The sequence below is a fragment of the Crocodylus siamensis genome, chromosome 6, assembly GCF_052110815.1.
Source record: "Crocodylus siamensis isolate JL-2025a chromosome 6, ASM5211081v1, whole genome shotgun sequence".
In the NCBI taxonomy this organism is placed as follows: Eukaryota; Metazoa; Chordata; order Crocodylia; family Crocodylidae; genus Crocodylus; species Crocodylus siamensis.
This window is the reverse complement of record NC_143400.1, coordinates 31,701,153-31,716,704: the sequence shown is the minus strand read 5'-3', so window position 1 is coordinate 31,716,704 and position 15,552 is coordinate 31,701,153. Positions and strand designations below refer to the sequence as shown.

Sequence of the window (15,552 nt, the reverse complement as noted above, 5' to 3'; positions counted from 1 at the left end):
TGTGGGGGGCAGAGGACTGTGGATCCGGGTCCCTGGCCCCATCACTCTGGAAGCTGAGGGCCTCCTCTGGTGGAGCTGGGAGGAGTGGGGGGCTCTGGGTGGGGAGTGAAGGGCACTGGCAGGACCTAGGGGGATGTGGGTTGGGAGTGTGGGGCACCAGCATGGCTGGGGGAAAGGGGCTGCAGGTCAGGAGTGAGAGGCACTAACAGGGCTGGGGGGCTGTGGCTTGGGAGTGAGGGCCAATGGCATAAGCAGAGCACTGTCATGTCGGGGCTGCTCACTGCCACAAAGCAGTGGGTGGGACAGCCACAGCTGGACCCGCATCCTGTTGAGCAAAGGAGGCAGGGAGAGCTCTGATTTTCCATGTAAAAAACCCCAAAATTCAAACGTCCAAATGTATAGGTATTTAGAATTGATTTTATTATAGTGATTGAAACACTGGGAGGCTTCCAAATTGCATTAAAATTGTAAATATATCACTAAAGTATTGTGTTCAACTGATACCTATATGTATAGTGGTGTTTTATTTTAACTGGAGATTTTGGGGTTTTGAATGAGAGAATGACACCAGCCCGGACATAGTGGGGATTACGGAAACGTGGTGGGACTCAACGCATGATTGGGCAGCGAATGTCAAGGGCTATAGGCTGTACAGGAGGGACAGGATAGGAAAGAGAGGTGGGGGCGTGGCACCCTATATTAAGGAGGAATACACATCCTCGTCAATTAGCAAGGAGTCAGGGGAGGGGCACTCTGAAGTGCTTTGGGTTAGAGTACAAGGCAGTCGAGGGGAAAGAGACTTAACGGTGGGAGTCTACTACAGACCTCCCAACCAGGGAGAAGAGCTTGACCAGGAATTCTTGGGTCAGCTCACAGAGGTAGTGAAGGCTAAGGATGTGGTAGTCATGGGGGACCTGAACTTCCCAGACATCTGCTGGGAAGAGCAGTCAGCCAGGTCTGACAGCTCACGTAGGTTCTTGGCCAGAGTGCGGGACCTCCACCTAACCCAGGAGGTGCACAGCCCCACCAGGGAAGACGCCTTGTTGGACCTAGTGCTGGCCACGGGTGATGACCTGGTGAGGGGGCTGCAGGTACTCAACCACCTGGGCGACAGCAAGCATCGCCTGCTGGAATTCACCATCCAGCGCAAGGTGGCAAAGGCATGCAGTAAGGCAGCGGCCCTAGATTTTAGGAGGGCAAACTTCAACGAGCTAAGAAGGATAGCTGGAGAAGCACTGAGGTCCCGGAGGGGAGGGGAGCCAGGTGTCCAAGAAGAGTGGTCGCTCCTTAAGGAGACGGTCCTCCAAGCCCAAAGGAAGGTAATCCCAATGAGGATCAAAAGGAGCAGGAGAGCACTCAAGCCTCCATGGCTCACCAAAAGCATCTGGGAATGTCTCCTTGCTAAAAAGGAGGCTTACACCCAATGGAAAGAAGGGGTCATCACCAGGGAGGACTATTCTGTAGTTGCTCGGGGATGTAGGGGGGCAGTTAGGAAGGCCACGGCAGAGATGGAACTGGGGCTAGCTTCCCAGATTAAGGACAATAAGAAGTCCTTTTTTAAATACCTAGGGGGTAAAGAGAAGGTCCCGGGTAATGTGCGGCCCTTGCAGGACACATTGGGAATCTTGGTCATCACACCAGACGGCAAGGCTAACATGTTTAATGATTTCTTTGCCTCCATCTTCCTAAGTAGGGACCAGAACAGCCACCTTCCTTCTGGGCACCCCTCGGGCCCCGGGTGAGGCGCACCCGGGCCACGGGTTAGTGAGGATTTGGTTAGGGAGCTTCTGGAGGGGTTGGATGTATTCAAGTCAGCCAGTCCGGATGATCTCCACCCTAGAGTCCTAAAGGAACTGGCCGAGGTCATTGCAAGTCCCCTGGCACGGCTTTACGAGCACTCACGGTGCTCTGGTGAGGTACTGGAGGACTGGAAGAGGGCCAACGTGGTTCCCATCTTCAAAAAAGGCAGGAAGGAGGACCTGCGAAACTATAGGCCGGTTAGTCTCACCTCGATCCTAGGCAAGCTGTTTGAGAAAATTATGCTGGCACACATCCAGGAGGGGCCAGCAGGGGACTGCATGCTTAGGGGCAACCAACATGGGTTCATCAGTGGCAGGTCCTGTCAGACCAACCTGGTGGCCTTTTACGATCAGATCACCAGATCATTAGATGCAGGGGTAGCAGTGGATATAGTCGTCCTGGACTTCCGGAAGGCTTTTGACACTGTCTCTCACCCTGTTCTCATTAAGAAACTGGGGGGCTGTGGTGTAGACACCCACACAGTCAAATGGGTCGCCAACTGGCTGGAGAGTCACACCCAGAGGGTGGTGGTGGATGGGTCCTTCTCAGCCTGGAAGGATGTGGGCAGTGGGGTCCCCCAGGGCTCGGTCCTCAGGCCCGCACTGTTCAACATCTTCATCAGTGATTTGGATGAGGGGGTAAAAAGCACCCTGTTCAAATTTGCTGATGACACTAAGATGTGGGGGGACATGGGCACACTGGAAGGATGCAACAGGCTACAATCAGACCTAGACAGGTTACAAGGGTGGGCAGATGAGAACAGGATGGGTTTCAACACAGACAAGTGCAAGGTGATGCACCTCGGGAGGAACAACCAGCACCATACCTACAGGTAAGGGAACTCCCCACTTGTCAGCACGGAGGCGGAAAGGGATCTTGGGGTCATCATTGACCCCAAGATGAACATGGGCCGGCAGTGTGGAGAGGCAGTTAGGAAGGCCAACCGCACCTTGTCATGCATCCACAGATGCATCTTGAGCAGGTCCAAAGAGGTGATCCTTCCCCTCTATGCGGCACTGGTCAGGCCACAGCTGGAGTATTGCGTCCAGTTCTGGGCGCCGTACTTCAGGAGGGATGTGGACAGCATGGAGAGGGTCCAGAGGAGGCCACTCACATGATCAGGGGACAGCAGGGCAGGCCCTATGAGGAGAGGCTACGGGACCTGAACCTGTTCAGCCTCCAAAAGAGAAGGCTGAGGGGGGATCTTGTGGCCTGTTATAAACTAGTCAGGGGGGATCAGCAGGCATTGGGGGAGTCCCTGTTCCCCCGAGCACCGCCAGGAGTGACCAGGAATAACGGTCACAAGCTGGCAGAGGGTAGGTTTAGGTTAGATATCAGGAGGCGCTACTTCACAGTCAGGGCAGCTAGGGTCTGGAACCAGCTTCCAAGAGAAGTGGTGCAGGCTCCTACCCTGGGGGTTTTTAAGAGGAAGTTAGATGAACACCTTGCTGGGGTTGTTTGACCCCAGTATGCTTTCCTGCCATGGCAGGGGGTCGGACTTGATGATCTGCTCAGGTCCCTTCCAACCCTAGAAACTATGAAACTATGAAACTTGCAGTTTTTAAACAGAGAAAACCAGGATCCCTGGTGATGACCAAAGGGGCCAAGTAGTTCATGGAAATAGTCAGCTATAGCTGTGCTCAGTGTGGGGAGGCCTGACTATTCAGAGTTTTAAGGTTTCCAGTGACTCACGCCAGGTGGAGAATGAAACAACCATAGTGAAGGAAATGAGACTTTTAGGAGAATTGAATAAAAAACTGGGGATGACATGGAATTATAGAAATTTACATTGATTTAAACATGCAAGGCAAAGGAGAGATTTTTCTGAGAAGTAAGAAGAATAAAAACATACTTCCTTCTTTCCTTGACCTCTCTTACACTTCCCTTCTTTCTCTCTATCTTCTTTCTTTTGCAAACATGCTCATTAATGCATGTATAAACATACCCATTTATGCATGCATGAAACATACTTTTTATTTTCCTGGTAATATTTTTTTTTCTGCTAACCCCTACTCGACTGAAGAGTTGGTAGACCGGTCATTGAGCAAGTCTATGGGCAAATAACAGGCTTGAATAGAGCAGTCACAGCACACATTTTAGACTTCAGAGCTCTTCCTCATATTCCTGATCCTTGTGTGACCAAGGAAGAAAATGGGGCATGTCACTGTCACTGTCACTGTCAGCAGGAGGGAAGCTGACCTGCTCCTGAGTGGCTTATTGGGTGACTTGATTAACCTGAGACATAAATATAGGTGAGTAGCTGCTGGGATCATCTTTATTGTGGAGTCCTCTCCACCGGGCACCTGGCAATAAGAAAAAACAAAAGCAATGAATTTTCCCACCCAGATACTGAGTTTGTCACACAGTCTGTTTCTGTTTCACACATCTGCTGAAATCGGTCATTTACAGGGAGTATTTGGATACGAGAAGTGGGACAGCAGGTTGAGATTCAATAGGGGAATTTTCTCCCTTTGCAGCAGGGTGCTCTATAAAGGGTTCTTGCGTTCTGTACTAAATACAGAGCTCCAGCATGGCTCCAAAGGGGCTCTGTGCTACAGGGAGTGAAGTGGGGGCTCCTTTTCTGCCCCATATTTTCCTTGAAGGCCCTTGAGCAATTTGCCCTAGAGTCTGTACCCAAACCACAGGTCGACTATTTTTTCTACTGATTTCTTTTTCGCCCTTCAGATCTCTCCAGGACCCTTAACAGTTCTATACAGTTTCACATGTCAGCTTGAAGAACAGAAGACTCAGAGGGGACTTGATGGCAGCCAGTAAGTATCTTAGGAGCGTACGTCAGGGCCTGGAGAGTAGGCCTGTGCAAAATGGCTAGTATTTGCTTCAGATTCGGCCGATTCAGGGGACAGTGATTCGATTTGGTGATTCAAATCACTGTCCCAAATCATTTTGGATTAATCTGATTTGGAGCTTTGTCTGCTGTCAAATCAGCGGAATCTCTGAATCACACAGGCCCCATCCCCTCCCACTCTCAATGGCTGCTCTGCCCGGCCCCAGCTCCCAACTCTTTGAAAAAAAAAAGCCCACACTCATTGGCCCACACCACGTGGAGGGCTCTGCTATGAGCTCCCTGACCCCTCCCAGCTCTCCCAGTGCCCCCATGGCTGCCCCACCCACCCCAGCTCCTGGCGCTTTAAAAAACAAAAACCCTGACTCTGGCTGCTGCCTGGTGTGTGTCGGGGGGGGGGCGATCCCCACTGCGCCACTGCCCTGTGCTATATGAAGGGGCTCTGCACGAGCCCCCTGACGCCCCAAGGCCACTGCAGCAACCGGTGAGCCCAGGGGCCGGGGGAATGTTTTTTTTTCTTAAAGGGCAGGGAGCTGGGGTGGGTGGGGCAGCCATGGGGGGAGCTGGGGGAGCATGTGGGGGTTGGGGGGACCAGGGGGGCTGGGGGAGCAAGCAGGGGATGGGGCCTGGTGGGGGTCCCCCCCATGGTCCCCTCCCCCTTTCTCTAGCCTTCCCTCCCCCACCCCCTACTTACCAGCTCAGAGACTGGGTCCAGCTCCCTGCTGCAGCCACTAGGGACTGCCCGAATCATCAAAGCTCTCCGAAGCTTTTCTGAATCGATTTGGAGAGCTTTTTTGGTCCCCTGTTCAATTTGGATTTGGGGATTCGGCCACCAAATCAGGCTGAATCTCCTCCGAATCAAAATGGCACCTGAAGCTTTGCACAGCCCTACTGGGGAGCATCTGTTCACCCAGGCGCCCCAGGGGAAGACAAGAAACAATGGGCACAAACTTACTGACGATCGCTTCAGATTGGACATAAGGAAAAAACTTCTTTACAAGTCGAGTGCTGAAGGTCTGGAACAGGCTCCCACCAGAGGCAGTCCAGTTACCCAACCTGGTGATCTTCAACAAGTATCTCAATCCCTACCTTGCTACGGTCATATGATCCCAGCAGTCTTTCCTGCCCAAGTGCAGCGGGGCTGGACCTGATGATCTTGTAATGTCTCTTCCAGCCCCTAAGATCTATGAATCCTCCTTTGATCCTGCCCTACATTGTATCACAAATTATATGAGGCTGTTGAGTATCATGCTGCACTCCACAGGTGGCTGCATCTTGCCTTGGGGTAAGTAACCCTAGGATAAGGCCCCTGTGCACCCCTAATGGCCACCCCACACTGGAGGGAGGTGCATGTCAGAAACAGGTGAGCAGCCCCTGTGCAGTGTTGCTCTGGGGGATGCGAACCAGCTGACACATTCCTTGCACAGTTACTCTGTTCAGCTAAATTATCCACACATCTTTTCAGTATGGTCCTGCTGTTCCAGGTAACTCCTCACAGGGCTAGGATCATTGTGGGACTTTCTAAGAATGAGTCCTAGTGTCCCAGACATCAGACTCTCATTTCCTTCCCCTCCCCATGCACCTGATCTCCTCCTGAAAAGATAGACGACCAGCAGGATCAGAAGAAGCAGAGCCACAGCAGCAGCACACCCAGCCAGCAGGGCAATTGGCACAGGTGAGACTATTAGAGAGAAAGGGACAAAATGCAATGTGTTACTAGCTATAAACTATTGTGGGGTGGGGCAGTGCATAAGAGACATACTACCGCCCCTCTAATCCAGCCAGAGGTGGAGGACAATCTATGTTCTCCCCTTTAAGAGGCAGAAGTTTCTGCATGCCATACTGCTTGGCACCACATGAATCACAGAAAAGTAAGGCTGAAATAGACCACAAGAGGACATCTAGTCCAACGCTCCATCTGGGGAGGAAAAATCTGTAACAAACTTATATCCTAAAGGGACCTGGGGGTCATAATTAACTATGAAATGAATATGAATCATCAATGTGGTGCTACAGTGAGCACAGCAAACAATATCCTGGCATGCATCAACTGATGCAAAACTAAGTTATTCTGCTCTGCTTGGCATTAGTGACGCCATGACTGCAGTACTGCATCCAGTTCTGGGTGCCACATGTCAAAAAGGATGTGGAGAAGCTTGAGAGAGTCCAGAGAAGAGCCACTCATATGATTAGAGGCCTGAAGAGCAAGCCATCTGAGGAAAGGTTGACAGATATGGGACTGTTCAGCCTAGAAAAGAGAAGACTTCGGGGAGATTTGGTGGCAGCCTACAAGTATATCAGGGGTGAGCACTGGGGGCTAGGCAAACAACTATTCACCAAATAGTGCCTAAGAGGAAGTGGTCATAAACTCCTGGAAGAAGGTTTCAGACTGGATATAAGGAAAAACTTCTTCACGGTTCATGTGACCAGACTCAGGAGTAGACTCCCCATGGGGGTGGTGCAGGCACCTACCTTGGATCTTCAAAAGAAGACTGGGTGCACACCTTGCTGGGGTTATTTGACCCCAGCAGTCTTTCTTGCCCAGTGCAGAGTGTCGGACCTGATGGTCTCACAAGGTCTCCCTTCCAGCCCTAAACTTCTGTGAATCTGTGAAACCCCCTGCTCAAGCCAAGACACCCCCCCACCCCGTCTAAATCATCCAATGCATGTGTTTGTCTAATCTGATCTTAAACCTGCACAGGCAACCTTGCAATGCAACTACTAAGCACAATGCCGCAAAACACAGAGAATACCCTAGCTGGCCATAGCTAAAGCAGGGACGTGAGGGCACTGCCCATGTTCTGAAACTGCAAGTACAGGTACTTTGTTAAATGGGGGCTTATGCTGCCACCCAGTGGTAAATTGGAGGTTTTGCCAAAGATACCATGTCCCTCTGTCAGTCCCTAGAAGCTCCTCAAAGCTCTGGCTTAGCTTCAGAGTCTCTCCATGTGTGTATGGGGAGGGAAGGGGGCAGGTATTTTAGGCTTCTGCTGGGGACAACTCACCTGTCAGGGTGACAGTCGCAGTCTGACTCCTGGGGGATGCGATCCACCTCCCACTCACATTCTCTTCATAGGCACAGGCGAAGTCTCCAGTGCTGCTTGTCCCAGCCTGGGAGATGCTGAGCACAGAGCTGTTCCTGGAGCTGTCTTCCAGCACCATGACACTCTCTTTTTCTCCACCCCCAGAGACAACCTCTGTTCCATCCTTGTAGAAGTGAAACTTCCTCTCTTCAGCATTCCCAGGAACCAGGCAGGTGATAACCAGCTTCTGCCCTTTGCTCACCTCTCCAGATTGGGGATTCATTGTCAGTGTAGGCTGTCGAGGGGCATCTGATGGAAAGACCCAGCAGGAGGAAGTCAGCAGAATGAAACACAAGGCTGAGTTTCTTACACTTGTACTATATAATGGGCATTAGGGGAAGGAACAGGTAAGAGATGGAGAAGGATGTGCTATATTGCAAAATGAGCTACTGGGGAGTAGCAGAGGGATGGGCATTAAGACTTGACAATTGTGTTGTTGGCTGCTTGGTTGCCATTGCCCTACTCAATGACCAACCCACTCCCTGCTGTGAGTTCCCACCTATTCATGTGGGGATAATCCTAAAGCATGTGAATTATGGCTTACACCTTTGCAACTCAGTGGAAAAAACCTCCATCGTACGGCAATGGTATGGCATGCAAATTCCTTGTCTTCCAATAGACACTGTCATGTCTATGTTGTTCCCTGCTGTTCCTGAAGGACTTGAGAATTGCTCTGTGCGTGTGTGTGTGTGTGTGTGTGTGTGTGTGTGTGTGTGTGTGTTATTTTGTTCACTCCAGATTCAGGACACCTTTTGTATTTCAGAATTTAGACTCTGGGACAGCCTTACCTTTCACAGTGACGGTCACAGGCTGGCTCTTTGGGGATGGGATCCACCTCCCACCCACATCAGCCTCATAGCCACAGGAGAATTCTCCAGCATTGCTGTGTCTGGCCTCGGGAATGCTGAGCACAGAGCTGTTCTTAGGGTTAGTCCTTGTGTCTGTGATGTTGATTTCTGCCCCTGCATCTTCAGGGGCAATCTCAGATCCATCCTTATAGAAGTGAAACTTTCCTTCCTTCTCGGGAGCTATACAAGTGATGAGCACGGGATGTCCTTCACTCACCACACCAGAGGGAGGATCCATGCTCAGTGTTGGCTGGGAAGGGGGATCTGAGGAGAGCAGAACACAGGAGAGCTTATCAGGGCATCTATAGAGTTGGGAGGGATGGGAACTGGCAAGCTATGTTATTGGCTTTTGGGCAGCCACTGAATAACAGACACTGACACTGAATGACAGAGTTTTGGAAATGGGATGCAAGCTCGTAAATGTGTCTTTGGCTTAATGGTAGTCATATTTTTTAACATCTCGCCATCTAACTCTCTACCTTCAGTGGGATGGAAGTGCCACATGGCAGATAAATCTTAAGATAAATCATAAAGCTCTGAAACCCACATGGAGAGACATCTTTTCCTCATTATTTGCATCATCTGGGTGGTTACTGAACCTTGAAAAGGAAAGCTGCACATATATGCATGCGTGTGTGCTTGTGTTTGGCATCCTTTGTTAGAGATAAGTGGTGGAAAAAACAAAAGGGGTCTCTCACCTGTCACGGTGATATTTAGAGCCTGGCTGTGGATGGATGGGATCCATCTCCCCATCATTTTTTCCTCATACCCACAGGAGAATTGCCCTGTAATGTTGTGACTGGTTTGTGGGATCTTGAGCACTGCAGCCTTCAAGGACTCAGTTCCAGATTCCATGGTGCTAATATCAGATCCTGTATCCTCAGGAACAAAGTCATTTCTATCCTTGTAGAAGTAAAAACGCCGCTCTGCCACATTCTCTGGTGCTGTGCAGGTGAGGACCAGAAGGTACCCTTTGGCCACCACTCTAGATGGAGGATCGACACTTAGTTTAGGTGGTAGAGGGGGATCTGAGGGGGACAGAAAAAGAAAAGACTTAATAATGCCAGGCTATGGAGGGAACACTAAATAAGACCTCAAGTTAATTCTTTTTGTCTTTGGTGCTAAATTGAGGTGTTTCTATCCTTTGTATTACCACCTTGGGCAGTGTGTTCCTAGATGTGATCTCCCAGCTTCTATTGGGTAACCATGTTGGGCATTGTTAAAAGTTTAGTAGGCATACTGGGCAGGCAGTTGTGAGTTGTTGGGAAGCCATGTTGGACTGATAAGTTGTGGACACTTGATTAAACAAATTGAATTATCATGTTGTTGATTGTTAGACAGCCATATTGAGTGGTTTTGCTAGTAGCTGAGTGCCATGCAAGTTAACTGTATTATTCATTTCAGTAGCCAAGGTGGTGTCAGGAGTCATGTTGAATGGGCAACTGGGAAGCCATGCTTAATGCTCACCCTGTTGCCATGACAAGTGACCATATTAATGGCAGAGCAATTATTTTGTAGAACAATGTTCAGTGGCCCATTTCTAGAGAGTAGCATGACTGAGAAATGTCTTCTGGCAAATAAACTATGGTGTAGAAGTTGCTGGACAAAATGGGAAGATACTGCTTTTTCCACAGTATCATCCTTGAGTCAGTCAGTATAGCTTTCAAAAAATAGCTCTGTATGTGCATGTGTTTAAAAGGTTTCACAACAACTGATGCAAGGTACATACCCTTAATGAATATATGATACCTTGAGCAATAGATGGATATACAAATACATATGAGGAGAGATAGCTAGCTAGCAAAATAAATGTTTTGTGGGATGGAGCAAAGTTGTGTGTGAAGATGCGCATTTGAGATGGATGGGTATATAGAGGTGCATGATGAATACAGGTGGATGGAAAGTGTGGTGTAGATGAATGGCTAGAACTGAGTAATTGCAAAGGAGATTTGTGGAGAAAAAGATTGTGAAGAAAGATTCAGGAAAGAATTTGAGGTGGGGGAGGGAAAGAGAACTCACAGCTCACCTTTAAGTTTAATGGTGATGCTGTTGCTGATCTGGGATCGAATCAGCTTTCCAGCTTGGCGGGCTGAATATGTACAGGTGTGTGACCCTCCATCCTTCAGCCCTGTGAGGTTAAATCTGTATACATAGGAAAATCTCCTGGTGGCGATTGCTATGTCAACAGCCCATCCATTTGTTCCATAGAACTGGAATCCTTTAACCAACCCAGCTGATGCAGGGATAGAGCACTCAAGGGAAATGGTATCTCCAAGGAGGTACTCCTGCTTCACAGGGCTCAGGGAGAGGGAGGGTGCTGGGGGAGGACCTGGGAAACAAAAACACCCATTAGCATCAAGCACTGTTCATACAGACCCAGCAACCAATAGAGACACTCCAGTTGGCCCTTCATTTAACCCCAAGGCCACAGATCCATGTTTACAGCTCTGGTGATGACAGCAGGAACTCAGCTTGCGTTTAAAAAGCAGGGAGGGGGCAGATGGAGGGGTGGTTCTGTCCTTTGTGGTTAAGGAGAAATTATCAGGAACATGACCTGGGTGTGATGAGACAGTGATGCATGCCTACGTTCACAAAAACCCTGAGCTCTGGCTGGAACTGAGACAGCAAAATTAGCCATAATTTCAGGGAGCTCGAGAGAATTTCTCTGAGTGGTGCAATGCTGCCTAAGTCTTCAGAGAGCCTGAAATTGTTGCTCAGAGAATATGGAAACTGCTGCTTGGGAGCAGTTATGCTGCTGGGCTCTTCAGGACAAGGAATAAGTCGAGTAAAAGTATGGCTAGTTGGGGACAGGGACAGGGACATGGGGCTTAGATTTAAACCTACCATTTTGACATCTGTCCACTATATGGGGAGAACATGGCTTAACTCTGAAAGGGGAATGAGAAACTGCAGAAGGATGTGGACTGGGAGAGAGGAGGAAGTGAGGGTGGTTTCTCCGCATTAAGTGTTTTTTGATGGTTTCTCCACTTCCCCCCCTTCCTCCTATGCTGGCTCAGCAATTTCTAATACCGCAGATGTTCCTGTTAACTGTGATTGGCCACATTATCCTGCCGGGTACACAAACGTCTGCTTCCTCCACCTATGTTTCTGCTTGATAGGGAGCAGAGAGCTATGTTTTCATGGTCTGTTCCAGCTCTCTGTGGTGAGACACAGAATCATAGAAAGGTTGGGCTGGAAGAGATCTCTGGAGGTCATTTAATCCAACCCCTTTGCTATTTCTGTCTGAACAATCCTACATAGGATCATGCTTAATTTGTTCCTAAAACTGCCACAGTCAACTCTGTCATACAGCTACAATACACAATCCCCAAAGATAACAAAATCACTTGACCCTGCCACAGGTAAAGCAGGAGGGTGAGATTGCCAGTATGCCCCCACTGCAAGGATTGTTAAAATATGCTCGAGGGATCCAAGGAGGAGGGCCATGGCCAAGACCCTGCCAAACTCATGCTATTAATAAGTTTCTGCTCTGGTTGGAGTCATGGGTGAGGGGCTACCCAGTTAAAGAGACTGCCCAAAACTCTGCTGTCTTGTGCCCTCCACTCTGGCATAGGCATGGCCTTGGACTATGGGTGACCTGGGCTGATATTTTTAACCCGTAAGAGGCAAATAAGATATTTGATTCTGTTAGGGATGGGGTTTACAAAGGGCTCTTGATATAGACCTGTTCCCAATGCTGCCATACCCCATAGCCAGAGCAGGGAGGAAAAGTTCCCTCCAGCACAGCCCTGCCCATGCCTTCCCAGCAACATTACCTGCAGATGACACCAGCTGTAGCTGAATCTGGAGAGAGGCTGAAAGAAAAAAAAGAAGAACTGAGAGATATGGGGGCAAAAAGGAGCAGGGGGTGGGGGCAAGGGCGGAATCTGTGGAAAAAATGGGTGCTTTCAAAAAAGAGAGTACTCTCTAGGCAGCTGAGGTTGATCAGACCAAGAGAGAGAGGGAAGAGATAGGGGTAAGGCAGGGATAAACAGCCTAGAAGGAAGCAGAGAGAGATGGAAAGAAAGCTTTAAAAAAGGGAAAGAACATGATTGAGATAGAAAGGAAAGAAGAAAAGTTTAAGATAAAAAAAAAATTTACATATAGAGAAATGAACCAAAGAGAGAAACACGGCAAAAGAAAATCTGGAGCTAAACCAGAAAGAGACATTTTGACTTTAAAAGAACCTTTATAATACACGTATTAAAAACACATGGTGAAAATGCAAAGGTATGTGGCTCTCCCAGGGGCCAAGCATGAAATACTTGTTAGCAACAAAAAACACTATGTCACCAAAGACTGAAACCCCCTCTCCCAGAAAAAGAGAGAGGACAAAGAGAGAGTTTGGGATAAGGAAAGAAAGAAGGCAAAAAAAAGAAAGAAAAGCACTGATGGGAAATGGTCTGTCACTCACCCAGCAGAGGCAGAAGAAGAGTTAGTTCCATGATAAGCAGACCCGTGGGACTCAGAAATAGGTTGGAAATAGAGCTGCCAGCTCTGTCTGTATCCAACACAAACTGGCCCTTCCTATTTGCTCTTACCAGCAACTGGACAAGCCCACGATCCTTAGTGCCTCCTCCCTCCATCACATGAGCTGGGAGATGACACAGGCTCAGACTCATAAGTGTCAAGAAATGCCACAATGACTCCATCTTCCATGTTCCTTCCTGCACTTTTGACTGCAGTGGCATAACCAGCCATGCCTAGACCACACACCCTGGTTGCTTCAGCCAGAGCCTTTTTGTCTACCTTCTCTGGCTGCTCCATCTCCATGATCCTCTTTCAACATTTGAAGATTGGAATGCCAGCATCATCAATCCTTGTATGTGGATAAACCCATTTCTTACACAATCAGAGTATAGAATGGGTCCTCAAGTGCCATGAAACATCCTCCCATCTGGAGGCCAACTCTTCCAAGGAGGCATTGGCCACATTGTCCAGACACGGAGAGGTGGAGAATCCACCACTTCCCGGGGGACTTCCAGTGGCTAATCACCCTCACTGTTAATGTGTGACTAAATTCTTGTTGGAGCATTGGTTCGGATCCTGGTTCCAGATGCTGATTCTTCTTTGTCCTCATCTGAAAGAATCTAAACTCTGTCTACCTGGAGGTACTCTCATGCTGCTATGGAAATACCATTTGATGTGCTTTACCCATAAGCAAGCTATGACTATCTGTAACAGCCACTGAGAAACCTTCCCCACCCAGGAAGCCCTGGAAAGGCATCACTTCCCCATTTCCAGATTTGGCAGAGGCAGAACAAGTACAGGTGGATAGGGCACACTGCAAGGCTATCAAGACCACTGCAAAATGCTAGACAGACATACCTTTTCCAAACGATTCCCTCTGTTGGTATGGAGAGCCCTAGGTCCCAGTCCTTCCTGCATTAATCTACTGGACTCTACTCCCTGCCCCTCTCCCACTGGATCTTAACTCCCAGCTGTTTTGTTGCCATCCTATAGACCCTGTGCCCCTTCTGCAGCCAAAAATAGCACTCAGGATTCTTGGATCCCAGACCCCCTGTTATAACCAATGAATACCCACCCCTTCCTCACACTCAGCATCAGATCCCAGGAGTTCTGACTCCCAGCCCCAGTGCTCCAGCCTACTAGATACCACTTTATTCCCAGAGGGATAGAACCAGTGGCAGGTTTACCATGAGACAAACCATGTGGATGACAGGGGGCCCCAAAACGCAGGACAAATCTGACAAATAACTGAATTTAATAAATGCTGCACATTGCAAACCAGTCCAGATGTTCTGCATTCTGCAAACTTCTGCTCCACACTGTGCTTTAAACATGTTTTTTTGAAGTAGTCTAGCAAAGAATTTCCTTCATCATTTTTTCACTGTCTTGAATGTTCTTTTTCTTGGCTGGGCCCCCAGGGGTGGGGGGACAAAAATGAAGCTGTGCACAGGGTCCCACTAACTCTATATCTGCCACTGGATAGAACCAAAGCATCCTTACATCTACTCCTCCTCTGGTGAGGAATATATGGACAAAGGAGTGGAAGGGCTCCCATAGTTCATCTACTCCAGCCCTTTCTACTCATATAATCCCTTTTAGGAACCATTCAAGTTCCACTCGCTTTTGCTCTCATGGCTCCTTATTGGGACCCTGTTCCAGAACCTGGTACTTTCTCCAGCCTCCAGGATTTATGCATGACCTTCCTTTCCCCATTACTTTTTTTTGCATACACAGTTTATTCTCTCTCTTGTGTTTACTGTCAGTCCTTGGTCTATTTATAGATGGCCCTCCCATCCCCTCCTGAGCCTTCCATGTGCTAAGACAAACAGAGCCCCACTCTTTTTGTGGTTCTCCACCCCATTGGTGACCCTGTCGGCCTTTCTCTGAACCTGTTTTCATATTAATCCATCTTCCCTAAACATGGGTGACTAAAATGATACACATATGAGGTCCCACCTCTGCTTCATACAATCAGATTAATAATCAATAATTATCCTGCCTATTATTAATTATGTAGCCTAAGATTACGTTTACCTGCTTGACAGCAAGGTGAGGCATGTAGCTCAGCTGTCTTATAGTAAAGTAGGACACTAATGTCCTCCTTCTTCCCCATCATTTCCATCTGATGACCTCCTGTCAAAAGGGTAGGAGTTCTGGGTATTTTTCCCAGCCTGCATAGCATAGGTTTGTATTTTGTCTCATTGAATCTCATTCCATGTCTATTAGTCCAGGTGTTAAGTTCCTTCAACATCTCTTGAGCCTTCTCCCAGTCTTCATTTGTGCTGGCAATACCTCCTCACTCTGTATCTACATGAAAATTTCTTTAGCTGGTTCCTAGATTTTGTGTGGTCATTTGTGAAAATATTAAATAAGACAAGTCCTTAGACCAACAACTGAGGAACTTTATTATTAACCAAGCTGCTGCTTCCTCATTCTGCACAACATGCTGTTGTCTCCTCATTAGACAGCTCCTTGACCACCTTCCAGTTCTTCTTCTAATTTCCATGTTCTCCATCTTACCCAATATAACATCACATCAAATGTTTTA

The 15,552-nt window shown here is 48.5% G+C and overlaps 1 protein-coding gene across 1 annotated transcript; it reads right to left on the bottom strand.

Annotated features, from left to right (window-relative positions):
- Positions 1 to 3,099: 3,099 nt before the first annotated feature.
- Positions 3,100 to 13,065, bottom strand: LOC149862168 (Fc receptor-like protein 5). The gene is made up of 8 exons (XM_090055226.1): positions 12,949 to 13,065; positions 12,311 to 12,349; positions 10,561 to 10,863; positions 9,233 to 9,562; positions 8,475 to 8,798; positions 7,609 to 7,935; positions 6,186 to 6,284; positions 3,100 to 4,103 (listed from the first exon to the last, which is right to left on the bottom strand). The coding sequence occupies exons 1-8, from the start codon at positions 12,977 to 12,979 to the stop codon at positions 4,015 to 4,017; spliced, it is 1,542 nt and encodes a 513-aa protein (XP_089911352.1). The 5' UTR covers positions 12,980 to 13,065; the 3' UTR covers positions 3,100 to 4,014.
- Positions 13,066 to 15,552: the final 2,487 nt, after the last annotated feature.